Source organism: Embiotoca jacksoni, unplaced genomic scaffold (genome assembly GCF_022577435.1).
Source record: "Embiotoca jacksoni isolate LCO1_2020_lvr unplaced genomic scaffold, fEmbJac1.0.p SCAF_60, whole genome shotgun sequence".
NCBI classification, from domain to species: domain Eukaryota; kingdom Metazoa; phylum Chordata; class Actinopteri; family Embiotocidae; genus Embiotoca; species Embiotoca jacksoni.
In genome coordinates this window covers 386,796-407,188 of record NW_027185415.1, presented here as the reverse complement: position 1 = coordinate 407,188, position 20,393 = coordinate 386,796, and the positions used below count along the sequence as shown (strand labels likewise).

At 40.9% G+C, this 20,393-nt stretch overlaps 1 protein-coding gene across 1 annotated transcript; it reads left to right on the top strand.

The window, feature by feature from the left end:
* The first annotated feature begins 2,286 nt into the window (after nucleotides 1–2,286).
* On the top strand, nucleotides 2,287–20,110 carry LOC138213531 (inactive pancreatic lipase-related protein 1-like). The gene is made up of 12 exons (XM_069174694.1): nucleotides 2,287–2,341; nucleotides 5,406–5,557; nucleotides 6,359–6,478; nucleotides 7,227–7,361; nucleotides 8,184–8,292; nucleotides 8,953–9,072; nucleotides 9,152–9,268; nucleotides 12,263–12,381; nucleotides 15,425–15,554; nucleotides 16,835–16,949; nucleotides 18,128–18,295; nucleotides 20,027–20,110. Exons 1-12 carry the CDS (start codon nucleotides 2,287–2,289, stop codon nucleotides 20,094–20,096), a joined length of 1,410 nt encoding a protein of 469 aa, XP_069030795.1. The 3' UTR covers nucleotides 20,097–20,110.
* Nucleotides 20,111–20,393: the final 283 nt, after the last annotated feature.

The following is a 20,393-nucleotide window of genomic DNA, read 5'->3' as shown; positions in this document are numbered from 1 at the left end:
TGTAATGAATTGACGTGATGTAATGAATTGATGTGATGTAATTAATTGATGTGATGTAATGAATTGACGTGTGATGTAATGAATTGATGTAATGTAATGAATTGATGTGATGTAATGAATTGATGTGATGTAATGAATTGACGTGTGATGTAATGAATTGACGTGATGTAATGAATTGATGTGATGTAATGAATTGTTGTGATGCAATGAATTGACGTGTGATGTAATGAATTGACGTGTGATGTAATGAATTGATGTAATGAATTGACGTGATGTAATGAATTGATGTGATGTAATGAATTGACGTGTGATGTAATGAATTGATGTAATGAATTGACGTGATGTAATGAATTGATGTGATGTAATGAATTGATGTGATGTAATGAATTGATGTGATGTAATGAATTGACGTGTGATGTAATGAATTGATGTGATGTAATGAATTGATGTGATGTAATGAATTGATGTGATGTAATGAATTGACGTGTGATGTAATGAATTGATGTAATGTAATGAATTGAATTGATGTAATGAATTGACGTGATGTAATGAATTGAGGTGATGTAATTAATTGATGTGATGTAATGAATTGACGTGTGATGTAATGAATTGACGTGATGTGATGAATTGATGTGATGTAATGAATTGACGTGATGTAATGAATTGACGTGTGATGTAATGAATTGATGTAATGTAATGAATTGAATTGATGTAATGAATTGACGTGATGTAATGAATTGACGTGTGATGTAATGAATTGATGTGATGTAATGAATTGACGTGTGATGTAATGAATTGATGTAATGAATTGACGTAATGTAATGAATTGATGTGATGTAATGAATTGATGTGATGTAATTAATTGATGTGATGTAATGAATTGACGCGTGATGTAATGAATTGACGTGATGTAATGAATTGATGTGATGTAATGAACTGATGTGATGTAATGCAGCATTATTCATGTTGCAGTCCTTATAGAACTAAATCAACTCGTCATTCATTATAAGCTTCATTTATATGCATCTGTATATTTCAGTCATTGGACAAATAAATTCTGATTGTATTGTTTTCCCAAAGCAGGCTGCTCCGTCCACCAGACAGACAGAGTACCAGTGGGACATCATGCATAAAGTCACCAAGAGGTTGGATGTCAGACGGACCGCTTAGTGGGGAAAAGAACTGCAGCCACAGGACTGTCCTACAGAACACTGAACACCTTCCAGCGAGGGGGCGGAGCTTCAGCTCCTTCAGGACACGCCCCCCCAGTCTCAGAGCAGAGAAGACTGATGATTTTCTCACTATTTCAAAGCCTAATTTAACAAACTTGTCTGTTTTTTTTCATTGAAATTTGGATGGGTAGTTAACAACCCATACTTCTGTGGTGTGATGAACTTAAAACTCATTTTCATTTCTACTTTACAGCATCTTTAAAAACTAACTGCTGTTTTGTAACGGCAACATACAGACATCCTCTCTCATCCATCACCAGACTCATATCCTTTTGCTTTTATATTGACTTTATTGTCGTTACTGTGATCGTTATACATGTTGTTGTTATTTATTTTTTATGTAGCAATATTATGTCTGTATGTAAACTTGGTATTTTCTATAACTTTGTGAACTTTTAACATTATCGGATGGAGGCTTCGGGTTGTTGTTTTTGCCTCTTCCTGCATTGCACAATTTTTTTTTTTTTTTTTTTTTTTTATCTTGTAAACTCTTTAAATTTGTGCAAAATAAATTAAATTAAAAAAAAAAATCAAAAAGAGGGAATTGTTGGTTTTCTTATAAGGTCTTAAACCTTAGTGGGCCCTGAGATTGCAGATGTTGTGATTTGTCTCTATAAAATATAAATAATTTTGAATCAACCTCCTACAAATGAATGTCATCTACGTAAAATCCAGTTAAACTCTCTTCAATAACTGAGAAGATGATAAATTTGAGCTGAAGTTAATTTGACTCTTTGTTACATTGCTGCAGACATCATCTTTACCTGGAAAAGCTCTGGTGTCTGCACATCGAAGCATCACGTACATATGAAGTGTGTTATAATAAGTGGCCTGTTTTTCTACCACTCTCAACATATCTTCCTATCTGTCAGCTGTGTGTTTTCCCACTCCGACGTGGACAACAAGCAGCTGGCTGCAGTATTTAAAGCCGAACCAGACTGAATTCAGGACCTTCCTGTCTGGCCTCAAGGTGAGTGGACAGCAGCATCCCCTTTAACATCTTTGTTTTACTTCTGTACAATCAGAATTTATGATGGGACTTTATTTTCAACAGATGCCACTGATATGGAGTTTGGGTTTGGTTTACTTTCTCATCGGTGCATCATGTGGTAAGTTGAGATTTTAGTTTCACTAAGAACCAGTTGAGTCAACGTGGAGGTGTTGGTCTTCTGAAAGTGGAACACAATGTATTGATTTGTTTCTACTCAGTTTGAACTTTTTTAAACTCATTATATTGCTGACAGAATTATTAACTGTTCATCAGCTTGTTCAATGTTCTTCATCAAAACTATATGAATGACATATTCAGACATAAGTTCTGAAAGACTGAACAAGTCAAATGCAATACTATAAATGTCTTGTGAATTGAACTCAATTCAATTCAATTCAACTTTATTTATATAGCGCCAAATTACCACATAGGTTATTTCATGGCACTTAACACATTAAAGTCCTTAAAGCAAGACTTTGCAATATTATACCGAGACACCAACAATTCAACAATTCAATAATTCAACAATTCAACAATTCCCACATAAGCTAGGAGGGAAAAACTCCTCTTTAAGGGAGAAAAACCTCCAACAGAGGGAAGAAAAACTCCCTTTAACAGGAAGAAGCCTCTGACAGAACCAGGATCAGAGGTGGGCGGAGCATCTGTTAACAGAACCAGGATCAGAGGTGGGCGGGAGCATCTGTTAACAGAACCAGGTTCAGAGGTGGGCGGAGCATCTGTTAACAGAACCAGGATCAGAGGTGGGCGGAGCATCTGTTAACAGGACCAGGATCAGAGGTGGGCGGAGCTTCTGTTAACAGAACCAGGTTCAGAGGTGGGCAGAGCATCTGTTAACAGAACCAGGATCAGAGGTGGGCGGAGCATCTGTTAACAGGACCAGGATCAGAGGTGGGCGGAGCTTCTGTTAACAGAACCAGGTTCAGAGGTGGGCGGAGCATCTGTTAACAGAACCAGGATCAGAGGAGGGCGGCCATCTGCCTCGACCGGTTGGGGTGAGAGGAGAGCAGAGAGTGAAAAGGACAGCATAGAGATAGAAGAGAAGAACTGTTGGTGGAGACGACAATCACAGAGCAGAGACATGCAGCTCCATGACGGGACATCTGGAAAATAAAGAACAGAAACTAGACGAGTGAAGGAACTGAATGGAGACAACAGATAATAAGAAGAAACTATGGGAGAGAAGAAGATGGTGAGGTATGAGTCAGTTAAAGAGTAGGAGGAAAGAAAAGAAGATCAGCATGTAACGAGGTCCTCCAGCAGCCTCGGCCTATAACAGCATAACTAAGGGTTGGTTCAGGTCTACCTGAGCCAGCCCTAACTATAGGCTTTATCAAGAAGGAACGTTTTGAGTCTAATCTTAAAGCCAGAGAGGGTTTCTGCCCCTCCAACACAAACTGGGAGCTGGTTCCACAGGGGAGGAGCCTGAACACTGAAGCTCCGCCTCCCATTCTACTTCTGGAAACTCTAGAACCACAAGTAGACCAGCGTACTGAGAGAGAAGTGCTCTGCTAGGATTATATGGTTCTATAAGATCTCTAAGATATGATGGAGCCTGGTCATGTAGAGCTTTGTAAGTCATCAAGAGAATTTTAAATTCTATTCTTGATTTAACAGGAAGCCAGTGAAGAGAAGATAAAACTGGAGAAATATGATCTCTCTTGATAAATCCCGTCAGTACTCTTGCTGCAGCATTTTGGATCAGCTGCAGGTTTTTAATGAGTAATTTGGACATCCTAACAACAAGGAATTACAATAATCTAGTCTAGAAGTAACAAACACATGAATGAGTTTTTCTGCGTCACGCTGAGGAAGGATTTTCCTGATTTTATTAATATTACGTAGATGGAAGAAGGCAGTTCTGGAGATTTGCTTTATATGGTGTCTAAAGGACAAATCCTCATCAAAGATGACTCCAAGGTTCCTCACAGTTTTGCTGGAGGCCAAGACAACATCATCTAGAGTAACTAAGTGATTACAGAAAGAGTTTCTGAGGTGTTTAGGACCAAGTACAAGAACTTCAGTTTTGTCTGAATTTAGAAGCAGGAAGTTTTTGGTCATCCAGGCCTTTATGTCTTTTAGACAGGCTTCAAGTTTTACTAACTGATTAGTTTCATCTGGTTTTATAGAAAGATATAGCTGAGTGTCATCTGCATAACAATGGAAGTTGATGCAGTGCTTCCTGATGACATCTCCTAATGGAAGCATGTACAAAGTAAAAAGTATTGGGCCTAACACTGAGCCCTGTGGAACTCCATAACTAACTCTTGTTTGTCTGGAAGACTCATTGTTGACATGGACAAACTGGAATCTATCTGATAAGTAGGATTTGAACCAGTCTAATGCAGTTCCTTTAATCCTCGTAACGTCTTCTAATCTCTGTAATAAGATCGTATGATCAATCGTATCAAAAGCAGCACTGAGGTCCAGAAGAACAAGTACAGAGACGAGTCCATTATCTGAGGCTAATAAAAGGTTGTTAGTAACTTTCACCAGAGCTGTTTCTGTGCTATGATGAACTCTAAAGACTGAACATCTTCAAACAGATCATTCCTTTGTAAATGATCACAAAGTTGATTTGAAACAACTTTTTCAAGGATTTTAGAAATAAACGTCAGGTTGTAAATTGGTCTGTAGTTTCCTAAAACAGCTGATCAAGAGTCGTCTTTTTAAGTAAAGGTTTAATTACAGCCACTTTAAAAGCCTGCGGTACATAGCCGGTTACAATAGATAGGTTGATCTGATCTAATATGGAAGTATTAATTAAAGGGAAGACTTCCTTTAAAAGTTTAGTTGGGATGAGATCTAACAGACAGCTAGAGGATCCAGATGAAGAAATAATTCTAGTTAACTCAGAGAGCTCAACAGGAGAGAAATGTTCCAAGTTTACATCTGGTCCTACAGTTGCTTTCAGGGCTGCTGTACTTAACATCACATCAGTGATGGTGGCAGGAAGGGTCGGCCCGATTCTCTCCCTGATAGTAAGAATTTTATTATCTAGCGAACTTCTTTACCAGTTCTACTTCGCTAGAACTGTTCCATAAAAGAGGTTTTCAACCTAGAAATCTTCATGTTTTTCAATATATTTCATCTCAGCTGCTGTTATGTAACATGTAAACAGCACGAGGGTGGCTGGGTTTAATCTGGAGTTGTCTCCTCCACAGCGTTCGAGGTCTGCTATGATGAGCTGGGCTGCTTCCACGACCAGCCTCCGTGGGGGGGCACTGCCCAGAGACCGGCCTCCGCCCTGCCCTGGACCCCCGAGCAGATCGGCACCCGCTTACTGCTCTTCACCCAGAAGAATCGCTACTATCAGGCAAGGAGGAGGTCCAGCTTACATAACACCGCTGTGTCACCAATGATGTGATGTTAAAACCAAGAGCACATCCACGACAATAACAAGCTGAAGGGTGTTCGAAGGGTTGTTGTTCACCCATGAAGAGATCTCTCTAAAGTCATGTGGGACAACATCTGTGCAAACTTCATTCTTAAGTTCAGATGGAATCTCCACCAGTCTGTTTTAATGATGAAGCCCCCACAACCCCTCAGATCAACTGCACTGATACCACCTGTTGTGTTTTAAAACTATTGATTAGATAAAAGTGTTTTTGGTATAATATTTTTTATCCAGTTGAATTCTCAGTTTTTAGGTTTCTGTCAGATTTGCAGTCACACTTGCAGTGACAGAAACTCATATTTCACCACTTTTACATTTGTTTTTTGTCATGTTGTTTTAGCTTTTTGTTTCATCTACTGTTTCATTTCTACGTGATACCTGTGTTTCATTCACTATCAGATATTGAACAATTTAGACCTTCAAGTAACTAATTCAGGTGTTTATCCACAACTTAACTGTCTGAAACATTTATACCTTAAGATACACTAAACAGTATATTGGAAGGATTCATCTATTTTTATTTGACCAGACTTCTCTGCTCACTTTCTAACCTGCTAAAGATGAATTTAACTCAAACTTCTGAAGCTCAGAATGAGAGTTTCTCATCTCTTTACAGGAAGTATGAACACAATGAGCAATTACATGAAACACTTTAAACATAAGTATTGAAACATGTTGAACCAGTCCTTGAAGATGTCGATGCTCTAATGAAACCCTCAGGAGATCAAGGCTGATCAAACCATCCAGATATCCAACTACAGCGGGAGGAGACAAACTCGCTTCATCATTCCTGGGTATTTGTTAAAAGGAGACGAGGACTGGCCGCAGCAGATGTGTAAGGTAAGAGGGAACATTTTACAACCCAACCACGGATGTTCCTCCAAGAAATGTTAAATGGGAAGAACCCAGTGAGAAGAAGACAAAGTCTCTCTTATTCCTCAGTGAATACATCATTTCGTGTGTCTATCCTTTGGATCTTTTTTTCCCTCCTACCAGTTTTTATTTATCACTTTATTTGCAGGCATCTATAGTTTTACAGTGAAACATGTCACCTTTTATGGGTGGCACAGTGGTGCAGTGGTTAGCATTGTCACCTCACAGTAAAAAGGTTCTGGGTTTGAATCCGGGCCTTCCTGTGTGAGTCTGCATGTTCTCCATGTGCCTGCGTGGGTTCTCTCGGTTCTCCAGCTTCCTCCCACCATCCAGAAACATGAACCTCAGGTTAACTGGTGGTTCTACAAATGTCCCTGAGGTGTGAATGAGAGCGTGAACGGTCTTTGTTTCTGTCTGTCTCTATGTGTCCCTGTGATGGACTGGTGACCTGTCCAGGTGAACCCCGCCTTCACCCAATGTGAGCTGGGATAGACTCCGCCCCCCTGTGACCCTGTTCAGGATAAAGCGGGTGGAGATAATGGATGGATGTCACCTATTAGCTTCTTCTGTTCAAAACCAAAATACAACTTCTTACGGTCCAGAGGAATTTTATTACCTAACATGTCTCCAACAGCTACAAATACTGCTTCATTAAATGTGTGTTGGAGAACTTATAGCTGTGTGTGTGTGTGTGTGTGTGTGTGTGTGTGTGTAGGCCATATTGCAGTGGGAGAATGTGAACTGCATTGCAGTGGAGTGGAAGAACGGAGTGAAGACTCGGTACACTCAGGCTGCCAATAACGCCCGGCTGGTGGCTGCCCAGGTGGCTCACATGACCACCTTCCTCATGGTAAAGACTCCCTGTCTGACACTGGTGGACTACATGAATTACACCCGCAACATAAAATCCACCTTTTGTACAGAAGATACTCTTCTTCTGACAGCTAACTCTGCTACACCAGGTTAAACACATCCTGCACTAAACTTTGTAGTAAACATAGAAAGATAAAAGTGATACCTGCTATCTATTCTCTTCTCACTCCAAGTAAAGGTATCTTTAGGTGATCAAACTAAATTCAGACACTATCAGAAATGTACACAAAAGTCTCACGAGGTTTAGAAATGGTGCAGAAAACACTGACTGATACAGGAAAGAAAGAAAAAGTTAGTTTAACTCGGGAAGAAAATCCTGCAGAGTTTCAACGTGGTTCATTCTGATCTCTTCATGATTTATCAGGATTTCATCACAATCTGACAACCTCAAGAGTTTTTACACCAAACTCACACAGTGTGACAGTCAATAAACTCACATGATTATTGTTTTTGTACAGACGAAAGGCACCTGAAGACACAATACAGACACATTTTCCTTTTAAAGAAATATGCAAACAATGAATTCGATATTTTGATAATCTCAAGAGACAAATGGTCAAAGGATTTTCAAAACGGATGTATATGAAGCAGAGTGTACAAACATCCTCCTATACAGACTACATTATGTTGTCTGTGAAGTGTCTTCATATTACTGCTGAGTAGAAGTGTAAACACAGAATAACTTTAAAATAAAATAACCGAGGGGTTAATGAGGCCCAGACAGACCACAGCTGGAGGCTGACAGGATGTCTGCTCGATACCGTACCTCTACTGTTAACGTACAGTCTGTACGTTTCAGGGTCACTTCAAACAGACCGCCGATAAGTTCAGGATTATCGGACACAGTCTGGGAGCTCATGCTGCAGGAGAGACGGGCAGCAGGATCCCCGGCCTCGCTCGCATCACAGGTGAGCTGCTGCAGCACAACGGACCAAAACAGGTGCTTTTAAAGTTTACATTAAAAGTGCAGTTTTGTTAAAAGTTTTGATTATTTCATATGAATAATGCTAGACTTTTTTTTTTTATTTTTTTTATTTTTTTTTTTTTAACATTAAGAACAATATTTTTACTATCACAGATTGTGAAACTGGACTTGAACTGATGTCTGATAATAGTAAAGTAAAATGATTGACTTTTATCATGACTTTCATTGAGACCGGCCCAATATTGATAAAACCATAAATTCTCATAAATACCGAGCTTACAGTTTCATACATTTATACATTAATGTATAATACTGTAAATATTCACTCATAGATTCAGTTCCTTTCTGACAAGTCTGTGCCGGTCCTAACAAGTTTTATTTATATGAACATAAGAAGTTTATGTTACATGATCACATCTAATGATGTGTTTAAAAATGATTAAAGTATCAGATGTATTATTATGTCATCTCTGCATCACCCTTTTGTTTTGTCAAACATTTTTAATCTGCAGCATCTAGAGCTGAAGAGACTCTCTGGGAGTCTGTCCTCCTGGAGGACGATGCTGAAGCTGGTAGAAAGCAGTTCCAGGATCAGACAGACTTCAGGTCCTATGGTTGTGATTGGCTGTTCTTCTCTGTTCAGGACTGGACCCAACTGAACCTTACTTCCAGGACACCGACGCCTCCGTTCGTCTGGACACTAGCGACGCCACCTTTGTGGACGTCATTCACACCGACGGACTTCCCTTTGACTCCAAACTCGGTACACGTCACTGACGGTCACGAGAGTTCGCACAGTGTCTTCACGTTACTTTCTACAATCTTTGTTTTCGTCCCTTCAGGTCTGGGCATGTCGGAGACGGTGGGTCACATCGACTTCTACCCCAACGGAGGAGAACTGATGCCCGGCTGCTCTGCCAACAGAGGAAAGCCCTCAGACCTGGACAACATCTGGCAGGGTGAGAAACCACAGCACGAAGCAGAAAAACAATCTGATTTAATCGCGGTTTTCCTGTCAACCAATCAGCTGCTGTATTTGGCAAATAGTTAATGCTGGTTCAATATACAAGCTGCTGTTAGAAATACAACCACCTCCCAACAAAGATGGATGATTCCAGTCCAACATCTCAGGAAACGTGTCACACGTACTGGAGTACTGGAATACTGGAGTATTGGAGTACTGGAGTACTGGAGTGTTGGAGTATTGGAGTACTGGAGTACTGGAGTATTAGAGTATTGGAGTACTGGAGTATTGCAGTAGTGGAGTACTGGAGTACTGGAGTACTGGATTACTAGAGTACTGGAGTACTGGAGTACTGGAGTATTGAAGTATTGGAGTACTGGAGTACTGGATTACTAGAGTACTGGAGTATTGGAGTATTGGAGTATTGGAGTATTGGAGTACTGGAGTACTGGAGTATTAGAGTATTGGAGTACTGGAGTATTGCAGTACTGGAGTACTGGAGTACTGGGTTACTAGAGTATTGGAGTACTGGAGTATTGGAGTATTGCAGTACTGGAGTACTGGAGTACTGGAGTGTTGGAGTACTGGAGTAATGGAGTACTGGAGTATTGGAGTACTGGAGTACTGGAGTGTTAGAGTATTGGAGTACTGGAGTACTGGATTACTAGAGTACTGGGGTACTGGAGTATTGGCGTATTGGAGTATTGGAGTACTGGAGTACTGGAGTACTGGATTACTAGAGTATTGGAGTACTGGAGTATTGGAGTATTGCAGTACTGGAGTACTGGAGTATTGGAGTATTGGAGTACTGGAGTATGGGAGTACTGGAGTACTGGGGTATTGGAGTACTGGAGTACTGGAGTACTGGAGTATTAGAGTACTGGAGTACTGGAGTGTTGGAGTATTGGAGTACTGGAGTACTGGAGTATTAGAGTATTGGAGTACTGGAGTATTGCAGTAGTGGAGTACTGGAGTACTGGAGTACTGGATTACTAGAGTACTGGAGTACTGGAGTACTGGAGTATTGAAGTATTGGAGTACTGGAGTACTGGATTACTAGAGTACTGGAGTATTGGAGTATTGGAGTATTGGAGTATTGGAGTACTGGAGTACTGGAGTATTAGAGTATTGGAGTACTGGAGTATTGCAGTACTGGAGTACTGGAGTACTGGGTTACTAGAGTATTGGAGTACTGGAGTATTGGAGTATTGCAGTACTGGAGTACTGGAGTACTGGAGTGTTGGAGTACTGGAGTACTGGAGTACTGGAGTATTGGAGTACTGGAGTACTGGAGTGTTAGAGTATTGGAGTACTGGAGTACTGGATTACTAGAGTACTGGGGTACTGGAGTATTGGCGTATTGGAGTATTGGAGTACTGGAGTACTGGAGTACTGGATTACTAGAGTATTGGAGTACTGGAGTATTGGAGTATTGCAGTACTGGAGTACTGGAGTATTGGAGTATTGGAGTACTGGAGTATGGGAGTACTGGAGTACTGGGGTATTGGAGTACTGGAGTACTGGAGTACTGGAGTATTAGAGTATTAGAGTACTGTAGTACTGTAGTATTGGAGTATTGGAGTACTGGAGTACTGGAGTACTGGAGTATTGGAGTACTGGAGTACTGGATTGCCAGAGTACTGGAGTACTGGAGTACTGGAGTATTGTGGTATTGGCGTACCGGAGTACTGGAGTACTGGAGTATTGGAGTATTGGAGTATTGGAGTATTGGAGTACTGGAGTATGGGAGTACTGGAGTACTGGGGTATTGGAGTACTGGAGTATTGCAGTACTGGAGTATTGGAGTACTGGATTACTAGAGTATTGGAGTACTGGAGTATTGGAGTATTGCAGTACTGGAGTACTGGAGTACTGGAGTACTGGAGTATTGGAGTACTGGAGTATGGGAGTACTGGAGTACTGGGGTATTGGAGTACTGGAGTACTGGAGTACTGGAGTATTAGAGTACTGGAGTACTGGAGTATTGGAGTACTGGAGTACTGGAGTACTTGAGTATTGAAGTACTGTAGTATTGGAGTATTGGAGTACTGGAGTACTGGAGTACTGGAGTATTGGAGTACTGGAGTACTGGATTACTAGAGTACTGGAGTACTGGAGTATTGTGGTATTGGAGTACCGGAGTACTGGAGTATTGGAGTATTGGAGTACTGGAGTATTGGAGTACTGGGGTACTGGAGTACTTGAGTACTGAAGTACTGGAGTACTGGAGTACTTGGGTACTGGAGTACTGGAGTACTGGAGTATTGGAGTACTGGAGTTCTGGTCCCTATGGAAACCTTATGAAGGAAGTCCAGGTCCAGTTTTTCCTGCTGGACCGATCTGAGCAGATCTTTTCTGAAAGGGAGGATAACGACCTTCTTCTGAAATGTGCCGCTGAGTTGCAAGGCTCAAGTGGCAGCATTGGTTCCATGCCTGGGTCTGGAGGGGAGATGGGGGGGGTGAGGGATGAGGGGGGGGGGGGGGGTTGTCACAGCTGAATTGGCCCCTTTTGATCCTATAGATAAGAGAGGGAGAGTGGGAGCCGGGGCTGCATAGCTGGAGGTCCGGGAGTGCCTGGTGTTCGCTGTGTACTGGAGGAGAAAACAAAATAAACTTTGACCTCTTTCCATATCTGCCCCCCCCCCCCCTAACCCTCCCCCCCTCCTCCACCCACCACCACCACTAACAACACGGCTCACATTCTGACTACCATCATCATCATCATTATTATTACATTACTTTCTCTAACTTCTTCCTGACTAGTTTTTGTCGGTGCTCATTTTAAAAACCAATGCAGAGGATTTCCTGATAGTTTTAAACATAAAATACTTCTTGATCTTCCAATATTTCCAGTCAGAGTCATTAGTTCAGACTTTGCTTTTTGACATGAACGACTGCAATCTGCATTCACGTCTGTACTTCTTCCTCTTCTAACACCAAGTCGTCCTTCCTCCTCTGCTTCCTGTCATCTGATCCGATCTGTTCTCAGGTACCTCAAAGTTCGACGCCTGTAACCACGCCCGAGCCTACGAGTACTACATCGAGAGCGTTGTTAAATCTCAGGGCTTCGTCGGATTCCCCTGCAGTGACAAAACGAGCTTTGCTGATGTAAGTATTGGGATCAACGACCTCCACTGACCTCTAGTCGCTCGAATGCCATCTCTGGAGGTTGTGTTTGAAGTCAGTGGGTTAAAATACATCTAAATTCTTTGGAAGAGAACTTTAATGACTTCTCTCTTTAGCCCAGATCAATTTACTGTAGTAATTCAAACAATATATCAGCAAGGAATATGAAATGTTTTTGAATAGTAGGTTTTTTTTTTTTACTTTTATTGATTTCTTTTTTACAACTTGCAATGAGTTTACTTGAGGAGGAAGAATGTAAAACATACAAACCTTCCTTACAAATGTTTACTTGTATTAAGTGCAACACTTTAATCAGTTGAATATACTGAACTCAACTCTCACAAGTCAATTTATTATTACAGGTGCACCGACACAAAAGTAGTCTTATAGTTTCTGAACTGGCTGAAGTGGAACTTTAAGGTTTCGTATGTGAAATGTTTATCTGTAAAGTGAGGAGAGCAACAGTTTGTAAGATAAAGAGAACAAGTGAAACAAACAGGAGGAGACTTGAAATACTTGGAGGGGAGTTTATATAACTGACATGGAAATGAAGGAGTCTTCATGAATGTTGATGACTGTTGTCTTGAAGTGTCACTTATGTCACTTTGATGCAAAGTTGACATTGTTTGCCTTGTTCTTGTTGAGACACATTTTGTTTCTTATCATTTCCAGTTCCTGCAGGAGTTTTATTAACAACAGTCAATATGTTTTAATAGACCCTAAAGTTTGTGTGTTTTTAAAATAGGCTTAAAAACAATTGAGAAGTCACTTTATGGTAAAAGTCAAAATACAAGAACAAATACCAAAACAATTGAGATAGAATATGATATAGAATATTTGAGATAAGATACACGTTTTTATATTTGTTAATACTTTTTAAGTGAGACTTTATTTATGCTTTAAAGCTTTGCTGGTTTGCCTTGAATTTCTGACAGAAAAAAACAAACACAACAAACAAACAAATATACAAATAATGAATGCTATCAGGCTAGTTACATGTTACTATACCTACATGTCCATTTGTTCCCAGGAGATTTGTAGTATTACTACCCGTAATAGTTTTCATAAAAATATTGCAGCATGGAATAAAATTATATTTATCATATTAACAATATTTATGATCAGAAGCTTTTTATTGTGTGGTAATCAGTTTTAGTAACATTTTCTTAGCTTCAATACTTTTACCACAAAGTGACAAAATCTAAAAAATTTTCAGTGCATGTTATTAGAAAACTGTTTGACCCTTAACAGACTTTGTTTTATTGTAACAAGAAATCAGATATCAGAAAGTTCTCTGAGACTATGTGTCAGAAAAACTCTTTACAAAAAGGTTTTTATTTCTAGACTGCGGTTTTTGTTGCTGACTTCTGGAGAGCAAGCCGTCAGAAAAGGCTCGTTATTTCAGGACGTAGTGACATCTAGTGGATTATTTTTAGCATGACAAACCTAAAATATGTTCAGTTTGGTTCAACACATTTTCAAAAAGACATAGGGACTCAAAATGTGCTCTACCAATTCATGTACGTGACACGTGTCATGTCAGTTTATGCTCAGCCCCTCAGGTAGTGTTCCCAAAATTAGTTTAGAAGTATGCAAATGCTTAAGAAAGCAAACGTAAGGTGTAAATGTATTCTGCTAGGTTACTTTTGAACTGAACTGCAGGGTATGTTTCTACAAATAAAAAAAAAAAGGGCTGGTTGAGTTGCTACTGGAGCCAAAAACATATCACCAAATCACAACACGGGTCATTGAACGCATTAAAGTCCTTACAGCAGATCCTGCTGTCACTAGCCATCATACTCCACCTGAACAGTTACATCCAACTGGATGGTGCAGCGCGGCTGATATCACAGCCTCAACAGGTCAAAGGTCAGCTCTGTCCAGATGCTTCGCAGTTGGTCAACAACATGGAAGCATCGAGAACTGGATCCTGATTCACTCCTAAAAGTTTCTTACAGGTGAATTCTCCCCCAAAATGCCATGTCAGCAGTGTGTTGTTGGTTCCATAGAATACCCCATTAATGTTACTTCTATCTATTTATGTGATCAAATCTCCTTGTGTGATTTAGCTTTTTTTTTTTTAGATTTAAAAAATTTCCCCTCGGGGATTAATAAAGTAAATACCTACCTACCTAGCTGTTAGTAAATCCACTAATGATTTCACACTTACTGTAAATACACATGTTAGCAGACGTTTGATGAGTTTAAGTCAAAGATTATTGCCACAAGTGTCCGTGCAAAAGTCTTGAGATGAATTGTAAAAATGTGCATCAATGGATCCAGTTTGATAAAAGTTGTAACGGGCCTGAATTTGTACATAAAAATAGCCCCCAGAGGGTCTGTGATGATCCCAGCGGCTACAGCTGAGGGCTCTGGGAGGAATCTGATGTCCTCAGTTAAAAATGTGTCTGGTGCCGGTCAGATGGGCTCAGACGTACGAAGGGCCGGAGGAGGAAGGGCGCCACATCTCCACCAGCCCAGCATGTGCGTGGGGCCGCCACCTGTTGCTGCTTTATGACACCGATACGGCCGCTAACCATTTCTTGGGTTTCAGAAGTTGATTCTGCAATATTGGATTTTTGCTGCGGCGGACGGGCCCATGCAAACGGGCTTCCCTCATGTCTTCTGTGGGGAAGGCTTGTATCTGCAGCTGTCGGCGTTAATGACAGTTTATCCCCGCTTCGGACACATGTCCCGATCAAAGGAGGCTCGGGGAGCGCCAAGAATGACCTCATGTGACTATGTGCCTGTTGAGAGATGACAACACCTCCTTGTCGTTCACCTCGTAAACACTCGCCGCTGTTATTCCTGCAGCCGGAGTGACTAGCTGCACAACTCACTGCAAAACCTGCACAATTCCCCACCTACACATTTATAAGGTGGCAATCTGCAGTATTTTAAAGGAGCATGTGGGAAAAGTCTTTTATGTTTGTCACTTTCCCCGACTGTTCCCTGACAGCAAAAGACTCTCCGACTCACGGGGTGAGCTTGTTCTTCACACCTCAGCGTGTCCTTGTCTTCACAGGGAAAGTGTTTCCCGTGTGCAGACAGCCAATGTCCTCTGATGGGCCACCGTGCTGACAGGTTCTCCGTGACCCACAGAGACTCAAAGACAAAGTACTTCCTCAACACGGGCCACTCAAAGCCCTTTGGCCGTAAGTACCTCGCCCTTCCTGTCCTGGTAAAACTGAAGAGCGACTTACAGCTTGGAAGAGGTCAATGTAAGATTTCACTGGAAAGAAGCCCTGAAAATGTTTGTATTATTTGTGTTCAGTTAACAATTGGTATTTACAGATTTAAGGTTTTCACGTTGAAGGATAACATAGTTTTCTATCAGCTAGTAGCGTTCTCCATTGATGTCCTTTGCTACTGGGAGTAGAGTCACAAACCCATTGTCCTCCATCCAAACAAAGCTCTTTTTGAAATATGCTGAAACTGTGACTTTTATCTGGAGGTTTAAAATGAAGTTTTCAAGATTTTTGAGTTTGCATTGAACATTTTTGGAGCCCCAGACTGCAGGCTGTGCTACCGGGCCCTGCTGAGGTATTGAGTGGAAATAATGAGATTCATTCTTAAGTATCCAATATAACAGGTTGTTAGTGACATATTAATGACCAGGAATGATGTCATCAGCCAGTATCCCTCTCCAGGGACAGACTGACTCGGGACTTTCCCCCGAGGAGGCGTCCCTCACCCCGATGATCCGATTCTACCATCACACGTCTACCATCAATCCCATTCACTGCATTTTAAAAAGCCTAACTGCTGCCCTGTGGAGCTCATATGTATAGAGACTCCTGAAATTAAGATACAATCAACCACGTGTGTGGAAATAAATCAAATCCTCCACACAGCCCGTACAGCTGTGGAAAACATCAGTTTATGTACTCGTGCATAAACAGTTCACACCAAACCTGAAACCGCGTCGGCGGAAGACATTTATTTGTTCCTTTAGTGATTTTCAGGGTTTTCACACCAACAACATGTCGGTAGAAAGAAGGTTTTAAAGTGGGATGAAGAAACAGAAACATCTGCTGTTGAATGAAGGAAAAGCAGAAGAGCCACAGACTGCATTTTAAAATGAGCAACTGTACAGCAGAAACATTTTTATATCCTGGTCCAAAAAAACAGTTTTGTCTTTAGCTGACTTCCCCTCCCAGGACAACTTTATGGGGGAGGATTTCCTGAGGGCGGGGCTGCTTTGAGGGACAGGTGGGTTTCTGGTTTCTGGTTTCAGACGCCCCACCTCACCTCCACCCGCTCGGTCTTTGGATTAACTGGGGGACATCTGCCAAGATGGGCAGAGCGACCCGGAACCGAGCTTCAGAACCTTGGATGATGTCTGTCTATCTTTAAACACACCCTGTGGTGATAACTGAACATGCATCATTATCACACTAAGTTGTCACTGCGCCCTGTTTCTGTCCTTTTCTAGGTTACAGCTACAAAGTGACATTAACCCTGGACGGTCCCAGCTGGCCCAACCTCGGCCTCATGTACGTGGCGCTCACCGGAGGCGATGAAAGCACCAAAGAGTTCCAGCTTCACATGTGAGAATATTACTGCACATTGTTCGGTCCATGCAGCACACGAAGAAGGAGGCAGAAACCTTCACAAGTAACTCCTCCACGTTACATCGCTTTCTCAACATCAGCATCGCTGCTTCTCTGTTTGAGTTGAGTGGTGTGTTCACATATCGGGCAGATTGTTGTATCGCCGCAGTGGGAGGAGAGTAACAGCTGTCAGAGAAGGTTTTGTTGACGTGGTCAGAGGTGGTTCGGAAGCTGATCCTGTTGCATTCAAACCACGTGCACACTTAGACGTGCACAGAGCATGGAAACGGTCAGCAGTTAGTATTACAGCACCTGACTTACACTTTTTACTTTGTTCACTCGAACACCAACAAATCTGTGGAGAATCTTTGTAGAAGAAGCAATAATTGATCTTTTTCCACACTTCCTTTCCTCCGTCACATACCAAAGACATGCAGCTACACGAGAAAAACACTTTTAATTTCCTCACTTTTCAGGAGGAATGAAGCATTTTTCAATGAGCTGTGAAATGAAGCTGAAACGTTGAACGGTGGTGTGGCCGGATGATCCTCAGCCATTACTCCAGCTTTACTCCTGTACGTTAGTCCACAGTCATGTATGTAGTATCTTCTTACATTATTATAAATATTCTTACAAATTACTATCAATTCACTCGTTCAAACAAACCACTTAACTCAGTTTATATAACCAGAATACAGACTCTCCTTATTTACCAAGCTAAACATACATACATCCAGCTGTCCAATGTGAGCTGGGATAGGCTCCGCCCCCCGTGACCCTGTTCATGGTGAAGCGGGTTGAATTGATAATGGATGGATGGATGGAACATACATACATGTAATTTGGCTCCCACAGATGGTGCTTAAGTCTAATGAGCCTCATAGGATGTTTGAATATTAATACCAAATATCCACCTTTCCATTTTCCTTGCGGCCTTTTTATTCACACTAATCAAATTTCATGGTAATTGTGATACACAAAGCTGTTGTAACCAATACAAAATTAAGTTTAGTCAGACATAACTTCAACATCTGGTCGGTTGGAGTGAGTCATAAAAAAGGAAAACAGTAGAAACAGCAATGAGAGTGTAAAGTCTTTAAATGAAGTACTGCTTCATGTAGAGCAGTGCATGTTATGAATGAGCAGAACATCATCATGTTTGACGTGTTCCACAGGGGTATGTTGAGTCCTGGGAGGAAGTATGACCTGCTGATCAACGCTGAGGTGGACGTCGGGGAGGTGACCGAGGTGAAGTTTCGGTGGAACAACCACATCTTTAACCCCCTGAAGCCTCGGTACGGTGCCTCCAAGGTGGAGCTGCTGAGGGGGAAAGACAAGAAGATGTAAGTTTGTCAGATGTCTCGTACATCAAATAGCAGAAAATCACACCAACCTGTACAAGTACAGCTTGTAAAGCCACTTTAAAATGAAATAAGGTGGAAATAAGGAGATAGTTTGTTGGTATAATGTAAAATATAAATATTTTGCCACGACACCCATCTGAAACACACTTCATTGGTTTGTTTGAGCTGTGATATATGTTAACCAAGGCCAGGTGAAAACCCTGGAAGCAGCTGGACTGTATATTAAACAAAGAGGGCTTTTAATTTGAAACAAATACAGGTAATCGAGGCGTTCAGTCGACTGAGGTTGTAGCTTCATCCCTCAGCTTCATCCCTCCACAGGGAGCTGGGAAGGGATGGAAAACAGAGCTAAGTTTATAGTTATATGTAAATTAGCAGTAGTTGTAAGAACGCTACAACAATCCACTGATCAAAAGTTTGACATTTTTTAGACCTGTTGCTCCAGAGGCAAAGATTCATATACAAGATAGTTTATCCATCATGGAAAATGTTTCATGTTGATGTTATGGTAAATTATTTCCTTATCTTATAAAAAAAAAAGAGATAACACATTAAAAATTACATTTATTTCACAGTAATGGAGAAAAACAAACTGTTGCATTTGTCTGTAAACAGAAAGTTCAACCGATAAAATAAAAATCTTTGAGGCTGTTTTTATTGGAAAAAAAGAACTAAGAAAAGCAAAACATAGCATAAAGAATTTAATTGTATTACAAACCAAAAAACACAAATCAAAATAGCCCGTTTTGATGAAAGCTGATTAAGGTCTTTAGGTCTTTATATCATACTAAAACTGCATCCACCAAACGGATGGAAAACAAAATCATAGAATTTGTTCTAAATATATTTGTTATTATTTGATCAGTTACTGATGTTAATTTTCACAATAATTTCTGCGTCTCTTGTGTTACCTGCTGAGCTTCACCTCTGTACTCATCCAGCTGATGTGGGAAGTGCCCCCTCTGGTGGTTTCATGGAGAGTCACAGGATGTGTGTGTGTGTGTGTGGGGGGGGGGGGGGGCAGTTAACCCTTTGGTTGTTTATTAATTTAAAACAACAGACAGGTGTTCTCCTCCACTCTGACATCTTTAATGTTTGGAGTTAGTTTTACAATAGAGACATAAAGACAAATTTAAAAATTCTTATTTGGGATTTGGTGATGTGTAAAAACATCAAACCTTGATATCCCTTAAAGACGTACTGCGTCTATATATGATCATAAACAAGTCTTACAGAAATCAGGAATCAGCTGATAAGATATGGTTGAGTGTGTTTTGGTCTGCAGCCAAAGCTGAAGGTAAAATCTTCATGAGAAGTGATGAAGCGAGTTTCTGTTATTGAACTGCAGTAGTTCTCAAGCTGCAGTTAAACATGGAGCAGCATGGAACTATAGTGCCCTCTAGTGGTGAGGCCGCTGGGATGGGATGACATCATGTTTAATTAATAAAAAACAAAACATAGTGACTCGGGAAAGAATTAAAATCATTTTATTTTAGGATTTATTTTTATTTTCAGAGTTAATGCTTCTCAGATTGTCGGCATACAAAGTATTACTGCATACGATGATTTATGACTCAGTACCAATGTCTGAATCAGAGGACTGTTGTTTAAACATTGTTATTAAAACTGATACTTAAATCAAATATTCATTGAGGTTGTCCGCTACGACGTCTCACCGTGTTTCTTTTTATCTGGTTTCTTCCTTCACAGATCCGTCTTCTGCAGCTATAACAACGTGAGGGAGAATGTGATCCAGTCGGTGCTTCCATGCCAAAGTTAACCAGCTCCAGTCGCTCCCCTCCGGCTCTTTCAATAAAGATTCTGAACTGAAACCTTTTCAGCTGTCTGTCCTTTCATCTTTTGTGTTGTTGTGCAGGATGTAACGGCTTCATAGGACGATCACACTATATAGGCAGCACATTGAAAGGGTGGAGGACTCAGCCAACAACAAAGAAACAGATTAGATGGGGAACATAAAGGATGTGGTGAACTGATGTAAAGCCCAGCCGCAACTGTCTTCCTTACATCATGTTGGACTGGAGGGCAATTCTGCATAAACACAACATTTCTACCACCT

Bases quoted from the DNA above. Each gene is read 5' to 3' on its own strand.
- LOC138213531 (XM_069174694.1), top strand. From the start codon at position 2,287: ATGCCACTGATATGGAGTTTGGGTTTGGTTTACTTTCTCATCGGTGCA. The intron at 7,362-8,183 runs GTAAAGACTCCC...TGTACGTTTCAG, and splicing joins ACATGACCACCTTCCTCATG to GGTCACTTCAAACAGACCGC. The intron at 9,269-12,262 runs GTGAGAAACCAC...ATCTGTTCTCAG, and splicing joins CCTGGACAACATCTGGCAGG to GTACCTCAAAGTTCGACGCC.